Source organism: Hyperoodon ampullatus (genome assembly GCF_949752795.1).
Source record: "Hyperoodon ampullatus genome assembly, chromosome: 6".
Lineage (NCBI taxonomy): Eukaryota > Metazoa > Chordata > Mammalia > Artiodactyla > Ziphiidae > Hyperoodon > Hyperoodon ampullatus.
Genome location: NC_136919.1, coordinates 24483741 through 24507689, shown reverse-complemented (window position 1 = coordinate 24507689; position 23949 = coordinate 24483741). Strand labels below are relative to the sequence as shown.

Sequence of the window (23949 nt, the reverse complement as noted above, 5' to 3'; positions counted from 1 at the left end):
AGCAGGGCTCACTTGCAGAACTAGGCGAAGTCCAGCATGGCCAGAACAGGATACGTGAGGGAGAGTGTTGTCTTAGATGAGCCTAGAGTGGTAGGGGAACTACGTATGTGTCAAAGGCTACGTAGTCCTTTCCAGTCCCCACTATAGTCCTGCAAGGTAGATACTGTCATCTCCATTTTACACATTTGGGAATTAGAACTCAGAAAAGTTAAATATCCTGCCCAGGTTCACACACTTGCACCCAGCTGCACCACAATCCGAAGCCCATGCTTTCCCCAGTCTTTCATGTTCTTCACATTTGTCACTTGTACCATTTGCTTTACCAAAAAAACAGCATGTTGGTTGTACTGTGTCCATTTTGACAAGATTCGGCCACAGTAGCAGCTTGTATATTTCTTTTGGCTCATTAAAATGAGGCTCTTTTGGTAGTTATTTCTTCTAAGTAAGGGAATTTGCCCAACTTAAAAATTAGGGGACAAAAAAGAACAAAACATTTATAATTGAAGGTACTAACAGGAAGCTTGGTTGATTTTGGTTGCATCTGGTGCTTTTTTGGTATCTTTTTCCCTAAATGTTTGCATGGCTTGCCCTCTAATTCAGGTTTCTGCTGAAATGCTACTGCCTCAGAAAGACTTTACTCTGAGTTTTAAAGAACCCCTTGGTGACTCTGTCTCCTTACTTTGCTTAGTTGTCATCATAGTCCTTTTTACCATCTGACTGTTTTTTAAAAACAATTTATTCATTTGTTTACCTTCTCTCTCTCCCCACTGGAAAGTGAGGTCTAAGAAGGCAGAGACTTTTTCTGTTTCATTCACTGCTGTATCTCCAGGGCCTCAAACAGTGCTAGGCATAGAATTGGTGCTAAATAAATATTTCTTGGATGAACGAGTAAATGAATGGATGGATAGCTTGAGCTACTTGGACCCATGCTCATTTGCATGATTGATTAGCTTCAAGTTTATTTCACATAGTAATCAAAGACTTGGACATTGTTGTTTTTCCCTTGCTTACTTCCTAGGAGATAGTTAACTGAAAGGAGTCTGCCTCACTGCTGGAACCAAACCAGATGCCTTCTTCCACTTCACCAGACCAAGGAGATGACCTGGAGGCCTGTGTTTTAAGGTTTTCAGACCTGGATTTGAAAGGAACAAGTCTTATCAATCCCAGTAGCAGTATCAAAGCAGAGTTAGATGTCAGTACAAAGAAGAAATACTCATTTGCAAAGAAAAAGGTAAAATTGCTGTTGGTGTTTCAGGATCATTTAGGTCTAGTTAATGTAGATATACCTAGAAGTAGCTCATCAAGGTTTTCCTCCAGGGAGTGGAGGGCTAGCAAGACACTAGACTGATGCCATGTTCAAGGTAAGGTCTAGTCAGAGCCATTAGCCAGTAATCTTAGTTCAGTGTCAAGCAAAGGAGAATCATAGGCAAGGTGTGGCTCTGGAACACTTATTTATGGTGGAGTACTTGAGGACAGATCCTAGACAGATGGGCTGGATTCCTTTTCCCACCTAGGGTTATGGGAAGAATCCCAGGAACCCAGGAAACCTCGTCATAAGGAGAACAGACAGGCATTAGGACAACTGCTGTCTAAGACTCCTGATCCAGTCCAGCTGGCAGGGCTCCGTTGGTTGGGAGAAGGAACAGAGCAGCCCAGAATGCTGCAGGCTTTACTGAGGATTGGGTTACAGGGGTGGTATGGATGCTATTCTTCTATGCCATTTATTCTTTTTTTAGGGATTATTGACTAAACCTGCTGAAGCTCAAAGGAAAATGACTTGACTGAGGAAGTGCAATTGAGACAGTTTTCTTACCTCCAATCTGTGGTCCCTCTTTTGCAAAATCATCTTATATTGGCTCCATGTCAATGAAGAATAGATGTCTCTGCTTATAACTTCCTATCTACCACCCTTCTACCCTCATCTCACACAGATTTCCTTGAAAATGAAACCCAAAGGGTACAAAACGGTTTTTTTTTAAGTTACTTTGCAATAATTTCAAACTTATAGAAAGGTTGCCAGAACTGTACAGAGGATCCCCGTCTCCCCTCTGCCCAGCAGCTCCATTCATGTTTTATCAGTTGCCTCAAATGGCTTTAGTTAGCTCCTTTAGTTGTTATGTCTCATAAGTGTTCAATCTGGACCACTTTCTCATGTTTTTCCACTGAAATCATGACTGTGACATTTTTGAAGATTACAGATGAGTTATGGCGTAGAACGTCTCATGATTTTCACTCATGTTTCCTTGTGATTAGATTCAAGTTATGGCTTGTTAATAAGACTGCCCCACAAGAGATGCTGTGTTCACCTGGCTGCGTTCTGTCATGCGGTCATAGTGCCAGTTTGTCCCATTACTGGCAATGTTAATTTTGGGTACTTGATTAAGGAAGTGCCTGTCGGATTTCTTTGCTATAAAATTATTTTTTTCCCTTTTAATTATTCAGTATTTGGGGGGAAATACGTTGAGACTATGTAAATAGCCTGTTCCTCAACCAACTTTCATCTACTAGTTTTAGATCCATTGATGTTTCTTTGCCGAATTATTACTGTGATGGTTTCTAAACGGTGATTTTCTAATTGCTTCATTCCTTCTAGATTTCTTACTTGGCATTATTCTGTAAGGAAGAGCTTTCTTTCCTCCCAATTTATTTGTATCAGTGTGTATTCAAGAATTCTGTTTTATTCAGTGGGCTATAATCCATTACTATAATTATTTATTTTGATGCTCAGATTATCTCAGATTGGCTGGGAACCCCTTTAAGCTAGTATCTATGTCTTTTTGACTTGCCCTCATCATTCTTTGAGCATTTCCTTACTTTCTAATTCAACAAGATGTTTCAGGGTCATCTTGTATTTTCCCTGTCTCATCCCTGGAGTCAGACATTTCTTCAAGGAGCCCTGGTTCTTTCTAGTGGAGAATTGTCAAAAACCAAAACCTGGGGGCTAGGTGAGCGCATTGCTTCTAAGGTGTTGCTTCTCCCAGGACCTCTGGTGGACAGAGCTAGGAATATATAGAGATGAATACACATACATCCATATGTATCATACACATACTTTTATATTTACTTTTATATCAGTGTAAATCAAATGAGTTCATACCATTATTTTCAGTTCCATTCCAACATCACAAGGTTTATTCTCTCTCCAGTTTTTTTTTTTTGGCTGCGCTGTGCAGCTTGCAGGATCTTAGTTCCCTAACCAGGGACTGAACCCATGCCCTTGGCAGTGAAAGCGTGGAGTCCTAACCACTGGACCGCCATGGAACTCCCTCTCTCTCCTTTCATATTGGTGGAGAACCTAGCTCCATTTAGTCCCAATATATTGACTTACTTGCTTATTCCCTGTATGCGGTCTTCCCACTCTGCCAAGCTGCCTCCTTCACCAGGGCCTGCCTTTCCCACATAGGCCTCACCCACCTCTGAGCTGCCTTCCTAACTCTGGCCTGCATCTCTCTCTCTTTCTTTTTTTCTTTAGAGAAGTAATTTGTCTCTCTTTTTTAAAAAATTTATTTATTTTATTTTTGGCTGCGTTGGGTCTTCGCTGCCATGCACGCGCTTTCTCTAGTTTCAGCGAGCAGGGGCTACTCTTCGTTGCGGTGTGCGGGCTTCTCATTGCGGTGGCTTCTCTTGTTGCAGAGCACGGGCTCTAGGCACGTGGGCTTCGGTAGTTGTGGCTCACGGGCTCTAGAGCGCAGGCTCAGTATTTGTGGCATACGGGCTTAGTTGCTCTGCGGCATGTGGGGTCTTCCGGACCAGGGCTTGAACCCGTGTCCCCTGCATTGGCAGGCGGATTCTTAACCGCTGCGCCACCAGGGAAGCCCTGGCCTGCATCCCTCTTGAACAGACCCCACACGGGCCCTAGCTGCTGCTGGATCCTCAATGCTTTGTTCACGAGGCCCTAAAAGACCAGCGGCAGGCCACATTTACACTGGGCCTCCCATCTTGCTCAGGCCTGCCTGATGGCTTTTTGACAAAGGAAGGAGGGAAGAAGGAAAAAATTCAGATTTTATATAGTATTTCTTTAAGGACCATGACTTTTTGAGGCCTCGATGATAGTGAGGCCTTGGATGCATACACCTCAGTTCTAAGTATAATACAAAGAAACACTTACGTTGACATACACACCATCTCTGTCTCTCTTTTTTGCCTATACAGAAGGATTAACTGCAGGAGAGGCTAAAAAATGCCCTCCAGTGTAATTTCAGACGACCCCATCCTGATTCAGTCTGGGACAGTCCAGATATGGTTGTGTACAGACTGAGGAAGGTCCAAAAGTGATGCTCCATATTTATAATTGTTATTCTTCAGAGTGCCCAATTTTGGGTGCTGTACTATAGTCTTCAGATGCATTAAGAAAATTGTTTAAAATATATATAGATACATATATATATGTAAAAATACCTTTTCCATTTTTTTCAGCCTTGAAAAAAGGCTGATAATCATAGATGCCATTTAACTTCCATTTATACATCAAAAAACACCAAAAACAAAGTTGAAAATGAATGACAAGCTGGGAAACAAATTTGGATAACTATGATCAACAAAAGGTCACTAAAACCACTTACAAATCAGTAAGAAGATAAGATAAATGCCACAGTAGAAAAATAGGCAACAGATATTAACAGGTAAGCTAGAAAAGAACATTGAATCAATATGAAAAAATATTCAACCTTAAGTCAAAGATACACAAATAAAAACAGGATATTTCCTTTGCCTTTTATTTGGGTCAATATTAAAAATATTGACAATAATTAAATACTGATAAAAATGCTGTGGATAAAATGGAACCCTCATGTATTGCTGGTGAGTGTATAAATTGGTATGATTTTCCAGGTAGTCACTATTTCTCACAGTTTAAAATTTTATGCTTCCTCACCTCCAGAACTTTCTTCTAAATAGTTATTCTAAGTAGATGGTTAAAGACATATAGAAAGATGTGTGCATGGCATGTTCGTTCACCATTGCTTATAACTGCAAATATTGGAAACAAAAAAAGCTCACTCATTTAGAATTGGTTAAAAAAGTTATGGTGCATCCATAATTTTCTCTTCTGTTTAAATTTTTTTTAACAATTAGCCTAAATCCTCTTTATACAAATCAAAACATTTTGGTAGTCTTTCCAGTCTTTTTCAATGTACTTTTTAATGTAGTTGAGATTACATTGTATAAGCAAATTTTATCCAGTTTTTTCATTTAATATTATATTTTCCCATGTAATTTAAAACTGGCTGCTTAATATTCCATAGTAAGTATACTCCATAATTTCCTTGACCATTTCCTTTTTGGAGGAAGTTCAGTCTCTCAGGAAGTTCTTCTATAGAACAGTAGGACGTAAAACTAGAAACCCTTGTGGAAGGATAAGGGATTTCACTGAGACTTTCATTCTAGCCTGAAACCTAAGGTTATTTAACAGTGACATATTTGAAATTTAATTGTAGGCATTTGCCCTTTTTGTCAAAACTAAAGAACTTCCAGCACCTCCTTCTGAGTATAAAGAAAAATGGTGGAAATGCTGTCAGCAACTATTCACAGACCAGACCAGCATCCACAGACATGTGGCAACACAACATGCTGATGAGATTTACCACGAGACTGCTTCTGTTCTAAAGCAGCTGACTGTGACATCGAGCACCTCAAAGACTCTTAAGTCTGCAGACAAAAGAAACCCTTTCAAAGAAGACCTTACCCATAACCATGAAGTGTCTGCTTGGCTCCCTGATACAAGCTGCTTTAGCCCTGATGAGCTGTTACGGTAAGAATTTCTATACCTTTTGTTTAATTTATTTTTTATTTATTTATTTTTTTTGCGGTATGCGGGCCTCTTACTGTTGTGGCCTCTCCCGTTGCAGAGCACCGGCTCCAGACGCGCAGGCTCAGCGGCCATGGCTAACGGGCCCAGCCGCTCTGCGGCATGCGGGATCCTCCCGGACCGGGGCATGAACCCGTGTCCCCTGCATCAGCAGGCGGACTCTCAACCACTGCGCCACCAGGGAAGCCCTGTTTAATTTAAAAAATGTTTTTCCAGTCACAGTGAGATACCACCCATCCACTAAAATGGCAAATCCTTGAGGCACAGGATTTCTCTACTGCCTAAACTAGGCCGATAAACATGTTCTATGTATAACAGAAGACCATAGCCTATGCGGTAGCATATACCCGCACAGCTTACACTGTGCTCCGGGTTTCTCGGAAGCCATCCTACATCTTATCTTCTCTAGGCAGAGGTAAAGAATAGAAAATTGTATTTTTCTCAAAGAGAAATCAGAAGGCCCAGAAATGTTAATGATTCCTGTACCCTAAATAATGTCAGGACTTAAAAAGGGGTTTTTGGTGCCAAATGTGGTTTTCTGAGCTGAATATGTTTTATAAAGTATGTTAAGTTTTATTTTATTTTATTATTATTTTTAAAAATTTATCTTCGGCTGTGTTGGGTCTTTGTTGCTGTGCACGGGCTTTCTCTGTAGTTGCGGCGAGCGGGGGCTACTCTTCATTGCGGTGCGCAGGCTTCTCACTGCGCTGGCTTATCTTGTTGCGGAGCATGGGCTCTAGGTATATGGGCTTCAGTAGTTGCAGCATGCGGGCTTAGTAGTTGCGGTGTGCAGGCTCTAGGGCACAGGCTCAGTAGTTGTGGCGCATGGGATTAGTTGCTCCACGGCATGTGGGATCTTCCCGGACCAGGGCTTGAGCCCATGCCCCCTGCATTGGCAGGTGGATTCTTAACCACTGTGCCACCAGGTAAGTCCCTATGTTAAGTTTTAGAACTGAGGCATAGGATTAGAAATTTAAATCTGCCTTTGAAAACCTCACCAAATCATAATATTACATAATTCTAGAGGACAGATTTCTGATTTTAAGCAACTCCTAAACTATTTGGTGAATAGAAAATGCCCAAATTTGATACATTTTTGTCACCTGTGTTATGCCAGTTCCCTTTATCAGAAAGAGGAAGAGAAAGTTAGAGAATTGAACTTGGAGTCAGACTTGAGCTAGTCACTAAAATTATTTGTACCTTTACGTTCTCGCCTCTAAACTGGAATAATAATGCCTGCTCTGCCTACCTCACAGAATCGCTATATGAATTATATAAAATGATGATGGTAAGAGCACTTGTGAACTATAAAGTGCTATACAAATGTGGTCTCTTCATTTCTGTATGGCCCTGCTTTTTAGTTAGAAAGACAAAGAAAAGGATACATGAAACATTTAGCAGATGGTACGAGACAGGCTATATAATTATCACTTACGATTGTATGGCTCAGCCAGTAATTCATTACAGGAATTTAGAGGAAGGAAAATAGATAGGCTCTGAAATAGATAAGCAGGTTTCAGAGACTAGGCCCTGAAATATGAAGAGGGCACTGATGAGACAGTCACAGATTCCAGAGCTGGATAGGACCTTAATTATTATCTGTTATATCATTCTCTAAAATATGTCTGTACAACACTAGCTCTGGAGGATGCTATCAAGTGTTGAAAAGAGATGCTTAAGTTTGGGAAGCATTAGGTTAAAATGTTCTTTTTTGCAAGACTGCCCAGAGCCTTCATAGATGAGGGGCTTTCACTGTGACTCTCAAAGGGGAGATATTATCTGCAGGACTTCTCAGACATGTGATTTCATAGAACAGCTTCAGAGCACACTTTGAGAAATGCAGTTTATTTCAGTCCTCCAGTTTTACAGATGAGGAAATCAAGGCTCAGGGATGATAAGACACCCACCCAGGTCCCATAACTAGTTAGTATAAGTCAGCACAGTGCAGTAGAAAGAGTATGGGTTCTAGTATCAGAAGACTGGTGTTCCAGTGCTGACTGTCACTTTGTAGCTGTCTCACCTGGGATGAATTGGGCTCAGTTTATTCAGCTGTAAAATGGGGATGATAATAACCTGTCTCATGGGTAACAGGGTTACATGAAAAAATGGAAGTGAAACCTTTTTGTACAGAGAGAGATTCAAAACAGATACTGCCTTGTGTTATAGAGTATAAGCCAGAATGGATTCACATTTCCAGCTGTCTTATGAAAAAGGGTTATTAATACCTATCTCATGGATATGATGATTAAACAAGGAAATCAAAGTAAGCTCACTTGCTTATAAAGGAAGGAGTTCAGTGCAGGTATTGTCTTCTTTAGAGCAAATACAGACAGGAGTTGCTTCTCATTTCAGGGGGAGAATGATAGTTAGGAGCAAAGGCAGGCATGAGTTGCTCCATTAGGCCTTTCTTCTGAGTCTGCCTGGGTGTCTTCCTTATGCCAGTGACTCAAATGCTTTCTCCCCTGTGGTTTTCTTTTTATAGTGGCCACGGCAATGGTGAAGGGGAGGTGCTACTTTATTACTGCTACTGTGACCTGGAGCATCCTGATTGGATCTGTGCCTGGCAGACAGCTCTGTGTCAGCACCTGCACCTCACGGGCAAGGTAATGCCTTCTGCCACACCCTATCCTTCACTGGACTCATCTTGCCTCCAACTTAGTTTGCAGATGCTGTGCTTGAAGGCCTCACCAGTTGGGTTCTTAGAAATTAGCAAATTCCTGCTAGGCATTTAAGTAGAATACTAAATAGCTATTAACATGATGTTTTCTGTTGGTGGGAATGTAAGTTGGTACAGCCACTACGGAAGACAGTATGGAGGTTCCTTAGAAAATTAAAAATAGAGCTACCATAGGATCCTGCAGTCCTACTCCTGGGCATATATCCAGACAAAACTCTAATCCAAAAAGCTACATGCACCCCGATGTTCATAGCAGCACTGTTCACAATAGCCAAGACATGGAAACAACCTAAATGTCCGTCAGCAGATGAATGGATAAAGAAGATGTGGTACATATATACAAAGGAATACTACTCAGTCATAAAAAAAGAACGAAATAATACCACTTGCAGCAATGTAGATGCAACTAGAGATTATCATACTAAGTGAAGTAAGTCAGAAAGACAAATACCGTATTTCATTTATATGTGGAATCTAAATATGACACAGCTGAACCTATCTACAAAACAGAAACAGACTCACAGACATAGAGAACAGACGTGGTTGCCAACGGGGAGGGGATTGGGGGAGGCATGGAGTGGGAGTTTGGGGTTAGCAGATGTAAGTTATTATATATGGAATAAATAATATATGGATAAACAATAACGTTCTGTATAACACAGAGAACTATAATCAGTATCCTATGATAAACCATAATGGAAAAAATATTTTAAAAATGTATATATATGTATAACTAAATCACTTTGCTGTACAGCAGAAATTAACACAACATTGTAAATCAACTATACTTCAATTAAAAAAATGGTGTTTTATAAGACTACATAAAGGCATAGACCAGGGATCAGCAGACTTTTTCTTAAAGAGCTATATGGTAAATATTTTAGACTTTGCACAAAAGCTGCTCAAACTTGGTGTTGTAATATGAAAACAACCATAGACAATATGTAAAAGAACAGATATGGCCGTATTCCAGTAAAACCTATGTAAAAGCAGGCATAATTTGCTGACCCCTTGCATGGGGAACTGGAAAAACATTTTAGAGAACTGTGCATATAGGTGTGATATCAAGTTGCTTCCTAATTTTCTTAGAACATGTCAGTCTTTTGCCATTTTGTGGTTTTGACATTTGCTGTTTCCTTTCCCTCTTGAATGTTTTTTTCCCTAGATCTTCACATGGCTTGTTCCTCACTTCAGATCTCCCCTCAAATGTTATCTCCTGAGAATTCTAATCTGTCTCTCTCCAAACCTCATCACTTTCTATTCCCTTCTGCTCAAAGAATTTCAAAAAGTTTACTACTATTGGAGAGTATAATCTTTGTTTAATTTGTTATAATCTATCTCCCTTGTAGAATATAAGCTTCATGAGTACAGAACTTTGTTAATCAATTGATACATTGTCAGTGCTAGAACAGGGCTTAGCACATAGCAGACAGTAAATATTTGGAGAATGTTGAGTAAAAGGATGAATGTATGTTTGTAACAAAACCACAAGCGTGTGTGTAAAAAGATGGAGAGTGGTAAATATCAAAATGTTAGTTGTGATTATCTCTACGTGATAGGACTATGGATTTTTTTTTCAAATCCTCGATGATTATACATATATATATGTATATATATACACACATATGTGTATGTATGTATTTTAAAATTTTAAATCAAAAGGAGGTGAACTAGATTCCCTCTGAGATCACCTCTGGTTACGACGCTGTACTGTCTTAGGCCTAATGTTTCCCACACATGTCCTAGGTTTTAATTCCCTAAGGCAATTATTTGATCAGTCAGTGATATTTTTCATACCCATGTTGTTTTATAGATAGTGACTGAAAGCTTCTTTTACCTCATTCACTTCATCACCAAGTCCTGCCACTTATGCCTCTAAAATATCCTTTGATTCCATTCACTCTGTCTTCTGCTTCCACCACCTTAAACCAAGCCCCACCCTCTCTTACCTAGTTCATTTCTGCAGCTTCCAGACTACTCTCCATTCTTCCATCCTTGCCTGCACTTAATCATTTTCCACACAGCAGCCAGAATGATCTTAAAAGGTAAATGAAATCATCTCCCTCCCTCCCTCCTCACAATCTTTCAGTAGCTATCCAGTGCATTTAGAGTAAAACCCAAATCCTTAACGTGCCCTTCGTTTCCTGGATTATTTGGCCCCTTCCGCCTTTTCCACATATCTGATACCATTCTTTACTCATTACACTCCAGCAAAATAGCCTTTTAGTTTCTTGGAGCCCACAAAGTTTTTTTGGTGCCTTTGGGCCTTTTTACAAGAAAATTCTCTTCAAGGAACTCTCCCACACCCACTCGGGTTCTCCTATCTAATTTTTAACCGATCTTCAGTTCTCAATTTTAATGACACTTCCTCAAAGACATCTTTCCTGACCTTTCATCTAAATTCTGTTTTCCAAATACACTCTTTCATTGCCACTTGCAGTGATTTTTCATAGCACTTGTCAGTCTGTGACTTTTTTCTGAATATCTGTGACCTTCCTTAAGTCTGTAAGCTCCCAAAGGGCAAAAACAATTTATTTTTTAACCACTATGACCCAATTCCTAGCACAATTGCTGGCACACTGTAAAAAAAAAAAAATTCAGTAAACATTTGTGGCGTATATACGTTTATCACCATCTCTATTTAGAGAACACCTTGAAAGATGGATATTCTCTCACAGTAAACCTGAGCCTACAAAATAGGAAATCAATTTGTTTCCTTGGTTTGGGACGGATTTTTATTCTTGGCCCAGCCCAAGGTGATCTAGCAGTGAGGGTCTCTACCCACAAGGTGGCAGCACCTGCCTGGCTCTTAGTTCTAAATTTTAAGGCTTCAGCCAAGTTTTCAAGTTTTGTGTTGGTAGGAGATTTGGCAGAATGTTGGCATTTGTAGGGAAAGAGGAGAACTTGAAAATTCTAGAATTACGGAAAGAAGCTTCTGATCCCTTTGCTATACATTTCTTACTGCCTCAAGAAATTTGAGGGGATGCATTAGAGGCTTTAGAAAGGAAAAATTGCAAGATTTGGACCCAATAAGATATGGTTTTGAATCCCAGATCTACCACCTACCAACTCTGTGCCCTTGGGCAAGTTACTTGATTTCTTTAAGCTTCTGTTTCCTTTTCTGTCAAATGGGAATTTTGATATCTACTTTCCAGGAGTCTAATGTAAAGTTCCTGTCTCATACTAGGTACTCAATAAATGCTAACTATTGCTCTTCATCTCTGAGGTATAAGGCCTTCCTCACCTAGCAGCTACTTTGAAGGTTTCAGTTGAAGAATCCTCCAAGAGAAGTTGAAGGTCTAGTGCATGAGTTTAGAGGTTGCTCTGCCTCAGCTATTTAGGGAGTGCCTGTGCTTGTCTTTTATTTGGGTTCTGAGATTAAAATAGCATAGGAAAGGGTCTTCTGACCTACTTAGAAGGCAGGTACACAGACGTATGTACCTCTTCATCATATTTGCCCCCATCAGAGACAGTTTTAGGGTAGATTTCCTGACCCTTACGCTGGTTCAGCTCTATTTTTCTATGTTGTCCCTTAAAAAAATACGAGTCGGTAATAGGTGCAGTAGTCTGTACAGCAGAGATGGCATATGCTTCCTACTTTCCTCTCCCAGCCCAGAACAGGCTTCAATAGACTGCACTTCTCTTTCTCAAGGAGCCTGGATGTGACTCAGAAGGCTCATCACGGAACTCTGGAGAGCCACTACTAGTGAGTTGGCCCTGGCTTGTGAAATGAATCCCATTTATATCCATGCCCTAAAGAATTGAATCAAGTGAGGCAACAAATGAAGTATCTTCTCTAGGCCCCAATAAAAGGGGAGCTTTTAAAATTTTTCAAATTCTAATGCATTGGTAGGTATCATTGCTATATAAATAACAATATATAACAAAATGGTAACAATATAAGACCTTGACTTAATTTACATCTCTTTCCAGAGAATACCATGATATACAGTGTTGCACTTTCTTACTTTTCCCTAGAAAGCTAGCTCTGTCTAGAGATGATCCATCTTTAAACTTATCCAGAGGATTTTGCGGTACCAGAACAAGTAACTTTGCAGGCCCCCCAGAGGATTGCCTCTTAAGGCAGGGGGCTTAACCCAGGCTTTAATGTCCCCTAACCAGTGAAGCATTTCAAAGAGAATAGAGGGTTTGAGAAGCCAAAAAGCCTTAGATTTGGATACACATTCACTGCTCAGCAAATACATATTAAATGCCTACTGTGTGGCAAGTACTATTCTAGGCACTGATTATGCAACAAAGAACAAAAGAGACATAAGTTCCTCCTGGAATTTGTATTCCAACGGGTGGGTTTGCAGTGGTGGGCTTTACCTCCAACACTGTGCAGAGATGTGCTCACGTGCATTCCCAGCCCTCAGATGTGTTCTGTGCTTTAGGACTTGAGGACAGCAGTTTTTTCATTGTTGATTCTTTTCCATCTGTTTTATCAAGATGAAGAAATTGAGGTTCAAAGAAGAGAATTAATTTCTCAGGGTCACTTAGCAAGTAAGTGGCAAAGCTGAATCCTGATCCTACATCTGTTGACCTGAATTTAAGTTTTGGCCATTGGACAGCTGGAGCTCCAGAGCAAATGGGGCTTTCCAGTTGTTCTATCCATTTCATTCTCTTGTTCAGCACACGTTAACTGAGTACCTCATCTGAACTATGGGCAGTGTGCCATTTTAGAAAACTACAAGCATCCTGTGTGTGGTAACACTTTGGTGTCCACAGCAATGTTTCTGCTTTTCCTGTTAAACTCATTGACACACATGAACCTGTTCTGCCCTGCAGAGATTTGAACCGAGCTAAGAACATCCTGCATTTCCTTTCTCTCACTGTCTTGTGTCTCAGGTTCGAATTGCTACAGAAGGAATCAATGGGACAGTGGGTGGAAGCAAATTGGCCACCAGACTCTATGTAGAAGTCATGCTTTCCTGCCCATTGTTTAAGGATTATCTGTGTAAGGACGATTTTAAGGTAAGAGAAATTGAACATAAAATGGATTGAGAGCCATTTGCTTCTGCTTCAGTGCCTCTTCCCACTCCAGGCTATGAAGAGGATCACTGTAGAGAAGTAAGCAGTGCTGGACAGAACACCCTTTTCTTGCTGGGTCCCAAGGCAGTGCAGGAGAAGGAGCATGCTCATTCCAGTTCGTCCACCACGTCGCCACGTGATCATGGGCCTTGGTCTCCTTTTTTATAGAATAAGGACGTTACAGCTTATACATTCTATAAACTCTCAAACTTAGCCGTGTTTGTTCATTTGAGAGACCACCTGGCTGTATCAGAGGATCACTACGTGTTTAGTAAACCTGGTGGGATCAGATCAGTACTTCACAACACACAGGGAATAAAGCTATTGCTCTCCCAAGAGAGCTGCTTTGTTGGAGTGACTTTATGCTTTAGCATCATGGGTGATAGAGGTGGTGGGAAATACCTTGCTAGTGTTAGTGCTGGTGATGATGATAAGAAAAGAAAAGGTCGTAGCTCCTGAACAAAAGCTGGGATGTAATCTTACATGTTGAAATTGCTCAGTGTTGTTTCACTTTTATAGTTAAATGCTTATTGCTATAGAAACACCTTTTCAATTTGACATTTCTGCACATGGTAGATACACAATAAATAAGTGCCAAATATAAGAATTATATCTGTTGTGTAATAATAGGGTAGCTGAAGTATTAAGAAACCTCAAATTAGGAACAACTGTTTCAGTGGGAAAAGGGAGTTAGAGCGTAGAATGTTCCAGATAATTTAACTGAATAAATATCTTATACCTGGAGATGGGAGAGAAAGACTGTATTCTGTTTTGTTTCTCATTGGCTAGACCAGCAAAGGAGGAGCTTGCTGTTTTCCAGAATTGCGTGTCGGTGTGTTTGAAGAGATTGTGCCCATGGGGATCAGTCCCAGTAAGATCTCCTATAAGAAGCCTGGTATGCTTGCTTTAAGAAGAAACATTTTCCTTTTCTTCATAGGGACAAATCTTAATATAGAGACAAATGTGAAAGCTAGACATTCTGATCAGCGAGAGTTGTGATGAGTTCTCTCTTCAGAATATCTGTGGGGTGGCTAACACTTGGGTCATTCAGTGCTTAAACTGGTTCTTATCTTTGGTGCTCCGGTGATTGGAGACTCACTGCTTAGAATGACTTGGCTTAGTTATTCTTTTTGGTGATGGTTTGGCAAGAAGTCGTTTTCTTTCCAAAGGTAACAACTTGGAAAGAGTGTAATTACTCCTTGTAAATAGTTCATCAACTGAATAAAACACAGGCTTTTTGCTACAGGAAGCAAGTGGCTTTCAACACCAAAGCAGTTTGTTTGCAAGTGCTCTAGAATGTTCTCTTTGCCCCTCCCTCACGGGTACCGTAGATGGTTGAAAGACATTTGTTTGGCTGGGTTTTTTGGTTTTGTTTTACTTTTTACTATGAAAAATTTCAAACATTAAAAAAAATAGAGAAAACAGTACAGTGAACTCCCGTGTACCTCTCCCGCAGCTTCAACAGTTATAAACTCATGGACAACTTTGATCTATCCCCACCTGCTTCTCCCATCCTGGTTCATTTAGAAGAGAATCCCAATGTCATGTCATTTCATTCATAACTATTTTAGTAGATATCTCTAAAAGATAAAGGTTTTTTAAAAAATAAATAATTGTAAAACCATCATCACATCTAAAACATTTTAACAGCAATTTCTTAATGTTATCAAATATCCAGCCAGTGGTTAAAATTCCCAGTTATCTCATACTTTTTTAAGTTTGTTTCTATCAGGATTCAAGTAAGGTCCACTCGTTGTGATTGATCACTGTGTCTCCTAAAGTCCCTTTTAACCTAGAAATTCACTTCCATCTTTTATTTTCCCCTGCAGTTTATTTTTCGAAGGAATTAGATCATTTTGCTTATAGCATTTCCCACAATCAGTATAATGCTGATTGCATCTCCATGGGATGTTCCTCTGTCCTCTGTATTTCCTATGAACTGTAGTTAGATTTATCATAGTGCTGTCTAATAGGAATATAATGTGAGCTACAATGGAATTTTACATTTTCTAGTAGCCACATTTTAAAAAGTAAAAGGAAACAAGTGAAATTAATTTCAATAATACACTTTATTTAATGCAATGTAGCCAAAATATTATTTCAACTTGTATCCAGTATAAAAAATTATTAATGAGATATTGTACTCTTTTTTTTGTATACTAAGTCCTTGAAATCCTGCATCTATGTCACCCTTATTACAGCACATCTCAAGCCACATTTCAAGTGCCCATTAGCCACATGTGGCTAGTGGCTACCGTATTAGATAGCTCATGTCTAGAGGCTTGGTCAGGTTCAGGTTTGATTTCCTTTTTTCTTTCTTTCCTTTTTTTTCCCCAAGTCTACTTCATAGGTAGTATTGTCTCCTTTTATCAGGAAACAGAAAGGTCTGGCTGGCTCTATGTTCATTTTTTAACATGTAAATATTTAAAAAGAAGGCTAAGAGTTAAACCAGAGGGAAATGAGAGTAAGATACAAGCATCTGGGAAAAGAGACTCATGTATGAGGCGAAAAGGGCCAAAAAGGGCCGTGTCTGCTTAGTGTCCCTACCTTGGCAGGAGGCAGGATGACCACAAACAGCTCTTCGTTGGCGCTACAGGACCTTGCTCTGGAGCTTAGGGGAGAGTGGGCTCCAGGCAGTGCTTCGCTGCTTTCATTTGAGCCAGGTTGTTTGGAGGCACTTCTTTTAAGCACTTCATGTGAGTCACTCTCTGGTCAGGCCTCCACAGGGCCAGGAGAGTAGCCACAGTAATAGCAGCAGCAGGAACAGGCTGGGTTCCCTGCAGCTCCCTGTAAGGAGAAGTCTTAGCAGATTTCCATGCTTCTCATCACAGTTTTTTTTTTTTTTTTTTTTTTTTTTTGCGGTATGTGGGCCTCTCACTGTTGTGGCCTCTCCTGTTGCAGAGCACAGGCTCCGGATGCGCAGGCCCAGTGGCCATGGCTCACGGGCCTAGCTGCTCCGCGGCACGTGGGATCTTCCCGGACCGGGGCACGAACCCGTGTCCCCTGCATCGGCAGGCAGACTCTCAACCACTGTGCCACCAGGGAAGCCCTCATCACAGTTTTGAACCTCCCTTCCCACCCCACTGTTTTGGTGACTGTAATTATGTGACAGTAACTTATATAAAATCTGGCCTTGTTAAATTCTCCCTGCAGTCCTAGGTTAAGCAGGTAGGAGTCCAGATTCCTTGGCCGTGCTCTGGGTCTCCAGCCCGATCTGGGTACCCAGCAGTTTCACGGGGCTGTTGGGATTCACCCCTGAGCGGAGCTGTCAGGCTGTATCATGAGTGGTGACTCAAGGACCAGAGCGCCCCACCCCCCACCGTGAGGTATGGTGGCCAAATTCACCAGAAGTTCCTCACAAACTACTGAGATGTCTGGACCCTAAAGATACAGGAGTATTTCTATCCTAGAGAGTAGAGAAGGCAGAGGGCCTCACCAGACAGGTTCTTTCTTTTTAGTCTCCTTGTATGTTACTTATCTTCTTCATCTCCTTTCTCTCCTCCTTCTAGCGTTTCATCCTTTTCTCTCTCTTGCCTTCTTTCTCATATTTCATTCCTGCCCTTTTCTCTTTTACTCATGCACACAAACTTAGACACATTCTTCTTACTCTTCTGTATTTTTAAAAAATTTATTCCAACTTTGTTCCATAACCATATGCTCACACCTGCCTGTGCCAGGGTTCTTAGCCTCGGACTTGACGTTGGTATAGAACAGTTTATAAAGCCTGTAGTCAAGCATATACATGCCCAGGCTCCTCCATATACAGTGACAATAGAACACTGGCCATAACATGGACCGGAAAACCCACATGGCAGTATATATCCCTTCTGTCTGGCTTTTATTATTGGGTTAGGCCAAGTATGAGGATGCAGAATTCTCTAATTATTTCTAAACTGCCAGGTCTCCACAGTGCTCATCTTAGGAGGAGGGAGAGTGAGGATACATGGAATTACTAAATTCTTTCATTATGATCATCAGATAGTGTCATTTTCAGACGTAATTGTAATTATGAGAGGAAAGGTTTAGATGGGGAGAAACAAAGCAAATGGAAGTCATCGGGCTGGGCCAGTTGTAACTGGGTTTAGTGTTTGTTTTGTTTTAACTGATTTTTTTGTTTGGTTTTAGGTATCCATTTATCCCCAGGTGAATTTCATAAAGAAGTAGAAAAGTTTCTGTCTCAGGCAAATCAAGAAGAAAGGGATACTATCCTACTGGACTGCAGAAACTTCTATGAAAGCAAAATAGTAAGTAAGAACCAGAACTGAGTTCCCACAGCATAACATGTTTCTGAAGGGGACGCTGTGCGCCCACCTGTGGCTGAGTCAGTGGCTCTCCTCCCACTACTAGCAGCATCAGAGAAAACCCAAGACTTCAAACTCAGAGTCTGGTGAGAAAGTCTAAGAAAATATGGATTAAAGACATCTTGGCACATAATGGACTTTCTGGCTCCCATATGCCTACCCCTGACATGTGTCAAGGATCTTGTCAAGTTTGCTTTTGGGCAGCCTCTCCAGTTCCCCTGATGTCTCTGGATGGGTGACCCACAGCCCACCAGCCTTGTTTCTAAGTTCCAGATTTTTTTTTTTTTTTTTTTTTTTTTTTTTTTTTTGTGGTACGCGGGCCTCTCACTGTTGTGGCCTCTCCCGTTGCGGAGCACAGGCTCCGGATGCGCAGGCTCAGCAGCCATGGCTCACGGGCCCAGCCGCTCCGCGGCATATGGGATCCTCCCAGACCGGGGCACGAACCCGTATCCCCTGCATCGGCAGGCGGACTCTCAACCACTGCGCCACCAGGGAGGCCCTAAGTTCCAGATTTTGAAGTTTGAAAGGCTAGCGTGTGGGATGAAAACAGCAGGGAGCAAGTGCTTCCTTGCCAAGGCAGGGGTGGGGAGTGGTGTTTGACACAGAAAGAAGCTTTGTCCTTACCAGGTGTGTTTTTCTGATCATTTTCTTTCTGCTGCTCCTATATTGTAGGGACGGTTCCAGGGCTGCTTAGCCCCAGACATCAGGAAATTCAGTTACTTCCCTAGCTATGTTGATGAAAATCTAGAACTTTTCAAAGAGAAGAGGGTGCTGATGTATTGCACTGGGGGCATCCGTTGTGAGCGGGGTTCAGCCTACCTCAAAGCCAAGGTGAGTCACCACCCTTAGGGCACTGCAGGCATGGAGGTGAAGAAGGCTCCACCCACAGCGTGTGTGGAACTTTCCAATCCCCACCTTCACTCCCTCTCCCACGCCCAGCCAGCCAGGGATTTATTCTCCCCAGCATAGAGTTTCTAAGTATAAAATCTGAAGTTCTTAAATCTCAAGATGTGAAAAGCACTCAACAGTCTTAGAGACTCATCAAGTACAAAAGGGAAAGATTAGTTCATATCTCCCTTTTCCTAATCCTTTTGCTTGATCCTGAGAAGAGCAAATTCAGTAACATTACATGTCCTAACAGGTGTCTTCCTATATTTAGGGAGCAGCAAAAATAGTTGGGCTTCCCAGGATCTAGAGAGTGAAGGCCCTGACTGCTGTCCTCACCCATCACCCTAGTAGGCAAGATCTGCCAGTTGGATCCTTGCCCCCTTGGTCAGCAGTTCTTCGGTGTCCCGCAGGGGGAGCCAGGAGCCCCATTTCGGCATTCCTACCACATGCTGCTCCTCTGTGGAGCTTCCTACTGGTCTCTGCTAGTCTCCTCAAATTTCCTCTTGTGTTTCCACACACAGGGAGTGTGCAAGGAAGTGTTCCAGCTCAAGGGTGGCATCCACAAGTACCTGGAGGAGTTTCCTGATGGTTTTTACAAAGGGAAGTTGTTTGTTTTTGATGAGCGTTATGCCTTATCCTTCAACAGTGACATAGTGTCAGGTAGGTCAGCATAGACTCAGAACCTAAATTCATGATCAGGCACACCCTCTGTATTAACCTTCTGGAAGACAGACCAGTACTGATTACTTGAAGAATAAAGCAAGGGGAAAGGAGTACATAGTACCACCATTTCCTAACAGAGCTGGAGATGCAGCAGTGGAGCAGACAGGGTTTGGAATGGAAAATAATTTTATCTTTAGTTTCATAACCCCTCACTAAATATAGTACTTCCTTCAATTATGAATGTAAGCAGCAAATCAGTAGTATTAGATGTACCTGTGACTTTGTTATCACTAGAAATCACAGTATTTTCATATATTACAGCTGCTGTATTTCAAAATAGCATTTATGTTCATCATTGCTTCAAAATGGAAATAGTTTTTAGGCCCATCACTAAATCTTGTTATAGAAGGTGTTAATAAGTATTTTACTGTATACCAGACTTTAAAGCATATTTTGTTATTTTGTATTTCTATATAATTGGTTTCCTTTGTGATCCTATGTATTTTATTTTATGCATTGTAAAAACATTTTTCTAAGACAGAATAGTCTTCACTAGACTGTCAAGTAAATTCATGGCACAAGTAAAAGAACCCCTAATTAGACGGTCTGTGGACACATGTGGTATGCACTTTCGAGTGGTGAGTGGGGCATTCCAAGGCGGGAGCTGAGCCTAGGGCCAAGGCAGGAGGCAGGGGTGGCTACAGGAAGTCTGTGGTATGACTGTAGTTTGGAGTCCACACTAACATGGTACCAGATGAGGGCAGTCAGTAAAAGAAGGATGGAAATAATCCTTAAGAAAAATGGATCCTCCCCCTGGATGCCACCATTTTGAATGGGAAAGATCACAGGCAGACAACCCTAGTGGCTGTCAGAATTTTCTAGAACTCCTGTGATCAGGGGCTGAGATTGAATTAACACTCAGATAATGAATAAGATGGGAGTCTGATTTCCTCTCTCCTTTCTTCTTGATCTTTTTATTCGTTCTAATGGTCTTATATTTGTGTCTTATTGGAAGCAACTTCAGATCTCTTATGGAGCTAGATGGAGCAGAAAGGGGAGAGAGCGGGCCCAAAGGTAGCTTACATAAGCTAGGTAAAGAGACTTGAAGAGTGATGTTATCAATGGTGATAGGAGGTCAGCAGGGAAAAGGGGCCGAGAAAGTAGATAATGTGAGTTTTAGGAGTTGTGTGGCCAAGTGTCCCCTGGCAAAAGCAGGAGAACCTCAGGCCTGGGGAAGAGGAATGTGGACTGCAGAAGCCAAATGTCAGTGTGGGATTATCTGTATTCAGGCGTGTTGTCTTCCAGTGCAAAAGGGAATGATCTAAAGGGAAAAGACCATTCAACAAAGGGTGGTTGGCCAGCTTTGGACTAGTCAATGAAAGAGAGAAACGTTACTACCTGTTTTCTAAATGAGGAAAAGAAAAATGGGCCAGTGAATGCTGGAATCAGAAGACAGTTCCCAGAAGCAACCTCCCCCCAAAAAGGTGGGGGTGGGGGAACCTTGTCTGTTAGAAGACAGGAGACTTACACTATTTAGAAACCTTCCTCAGACCCAAAAGGATACATTAGATGCTGATGAGCTAAGGGTTATATTTAGGAACTGGAGAATTGCATCTACGTGTGCATGTGGTACGTGTGTGTGTGTGTGTGTGTACACATCTGTGTGTGTACACGTGTGTGCTCATGTGTCTTTATAACAAGGCTTTTCTTTCTTCCCCAGAATGTTCATACTGTGGGGCCCCATGGGACCAGTATAAACTGTGCTCCACTCCCCAGTGCCGCCAGCTCGTCTTGACCTGCCCTGCCTGCCAAGGACAAGGATTCACAGCCTGTTGTGTCACGTGTCAAGACAAAGGGAGCAGGCAGGCTGCAAGCCCAGCCCAGAGCAGCTTTAAAGAGGAATGCGAGTGTACAGCCCGACGGCTACGCGCACCCAGGGAGCTCTTACAGCAGGGGCGACTCCCTGTGGGCCCGGGGCCCAGGCCAGGTGATGATGAGGATGGGCCATGCTTACATGAGCGGCCCCATCTGCCTTTTCCCAAGCCTTCACAGAGCTAGGTTTGGGGCGACCATGTATTGGAGAATATTAGGGCTGTTCCAGCAGAGAAACCGGGAACTTTAGTGCTGCCAGAGCCACCATGGCCAACTAGTCACCATGTTGGCCACCTGTCCTTCACAAGAGGAGGGAAGAGGGAGTTGGGTGCTGACCTCTTACCGGAGACATTCTGACTCAGAAGATGCTAGAGCACAGAAAAAGGTGAGCTGTGTAGGATCCCAAAGCTGCTGAGGGAGAGACCCTTGAGCCTGGTGACCAGGTCATGCCCTTTCTATGCCATGCAGCAGGGCTGGGAGTAGTCATTTTTTTTTATCAGCAAACCTGTCTGTCCTGATGGCAGAATGTGTAAGCTGTGACCCTGGAAGTGGACTCCTCGGAACCAGGCCCCTTAGGTCAATCTGCCATCCACCCCTACCCTTCTCCCTTCTCTGCTAGCCTCAGAGCACTAGACCAGGATCTGAAAACTATGGCATTTGGCCCACCTCCTTCTGTAAATAAAGTTTTATTGGAATAGCCACACCCATTCATTTACATATGACCTATGGCAGAATTAAGTATTTACAAGAGAGACATTATGGCCTGCAAAAGCTGCAGTATTTCCAGGCATACCTTGGAGATGTTGCGGATTCGATTCCAAACCACTGCAATGAAGTGAGTCACGTGAATTTTTTGGTTTCTTAGTGCATATAAAACCTATGGTTACGTTATACTGTAGTCTATTAAGTGTGCAATAGCATTATGTCTAAAAAACAATGTGCATAACCTAATTAAAAAATTTTATTGCTAAAAAATGCTAACTATCATCTGACAATGCAGGGTTGCCACAAACCTTCATTTTGTAAAAACCGAGATATCTGCGAAGCACCACAAAAAAAGGTGTGCCTGTACTATCTGGCCCTTTACAGAAAAAAACTTGCCACCCCTAGTCTAGACCAACAGCTCCTCTGATGGAGGAGATGGTCTTAAAGATGTGGTCCACCTTCATGTGTCAGTGGTTTGGTTTCTGTGAGAGATTTCCTCTGCTTTCCCCAACACCCACACTCTTAGCTCTGAAGTATTCTCTTTGAGAGTTTCACATGAGCTCGATGACACTGACACTTGGGCAGTAGTTTTTAGGTGAACACCTCAGAACACAAGACATTCTGTGTGAGGTTATTCAGCACTGCCGTGGTGGTTTCCCAGCCTCTAGCCAACATGTCAGGCGCATGTCCCTGGCCCACAAGTCCCAAGAAATACATGCACAGCCATTCTTAGACCAACAGATTTAATATTATATTGCAGTTTCCAGTGATGCAGAATACAGCTGCAATTGTGTTTCAAGGAGAAGCCGAGTGGGGCTGGCCGTTCCTGCAGCACGGAGACACTCGTGGGCCCATCTGCAGCCTCAGTAGACACTCCTCCATGGTGGTGAGGCCCTGGCTCCACCTCTGGTTACCCTGTACTGTCCCATCATTACAGTTCCGTGTGCAAGACTTTTCCTTTTTCGCCAAAAGCCTCTCTGCTCAGTGCTCTGCAGCTTAGTCTGTGCTCGTCAGCTCTTTGGCTTGTCCTTTATCATAAGATTTGCTGAATCACTCACGAAAATAACTCCCCAAGCAACAGAAATACTAGTTTAACTGGCACCGTGGCATATTAAAAGGCACAAGGGCAGTGTGGCTTAACATTTTTGCTGGATCCTAAGAGATGCACGTGATGTTAAGGGATCCGGCAGGAATGCCAAAATTACATTTTCAGAATTATCATCTTGGGTGGTTTGGCCAGATTTCCTAGTTCTTAAATATCTAGATTTTCTTCACCACTGACCTTTGGAGGCTTAATTTACAGGCATGAGATCAGCGGTGACTTGTCTAAGAAGTGATGCGATAGGTAGTTGAAGTCTGTAAGCATAAGCCATGATGGACTAGAAATTTGTCTCTCTAGTGATGTGCCTCACATAAGGCATTGGCCCACTGTGCAACAGAGAAAGGTGTTTTCAAGTATTTGGCCATAGGTTTTCACATCCATCGTAAGGTTGGCATTCAATAAGGAAAAAGTTCTTTCCGACTCCAGTATTAAATTGTAAATAAATCCCAGATGTTCATAAAGAACACCCAGGGAAATGTTTGTTGCCTGGAATTGTTTTTTTTTAAAAAAAAAAGGACGGTTTTTAGAATTTGAGACTTCACCATTGGCTTTTTCTATCATTTCCTCGTAACCAGCTTAAGGAATCTCATGTTCTTTGATTCCTGGCAGAGCTCTGTGGCTTCAGTCTTTTTGTCTTTCTTGAGGGGAAAAAAATTGTGTTCTTGATCCAGAAATCAATTTAGCAACTTTAATCTTGAGGTTCTTAAAATTTAAAGGAGAATTAATAAAGAATGATGATATGTTCTGTTTGCTAAAGAGCTAAGATCAAATTTGTAATAAAATATTTTATAATGCTTTTCAATCACGTGGAAGAGGGTGCTGTTTGTTCATGTTACACATTTTAAATATACCTGAAACACCACACAGCAAGGTCACCGAAACTGGGCTCCTGGGGTTAAGTCAC

At 41.8% G+C, this 23949-nt stretch overlaps 1 protein-coding gene across 1 annotated transcript; it reads left to right on the top strand.

Annotated features, from left to right (window-relative positions):
• Window positions 1–1066: 1066 nt before the first annotated feature.
• Window positions 1067–23847, top strand: TSTD2 (thiosulfate sulfurtransferase like domain containing 2; the record flags this gene model as incomplete). The annotated part of the gene is made up of 10 exons (XM_079705936.1): window positions 1067–1231; window positions 5436–5749; window positions 8289–8409; window positions 13332–13457; window positions 14304–14409; window positions 17640–17758; window positions 18488–18646; window positions 19225–19363; window positions 21087–21353; window positions 22704–23847. 10 exons carry the CDS (start codon window positions 1067–1069, stop codon window positions 22811–22813), a joined length of 1626 nt encoding a protein of 541 aa, XP_079562062.1. The 3' UTR covers window positions 22814–23847.
• Window positions 23848–23949: the final 102 nt, after the last annotated feature.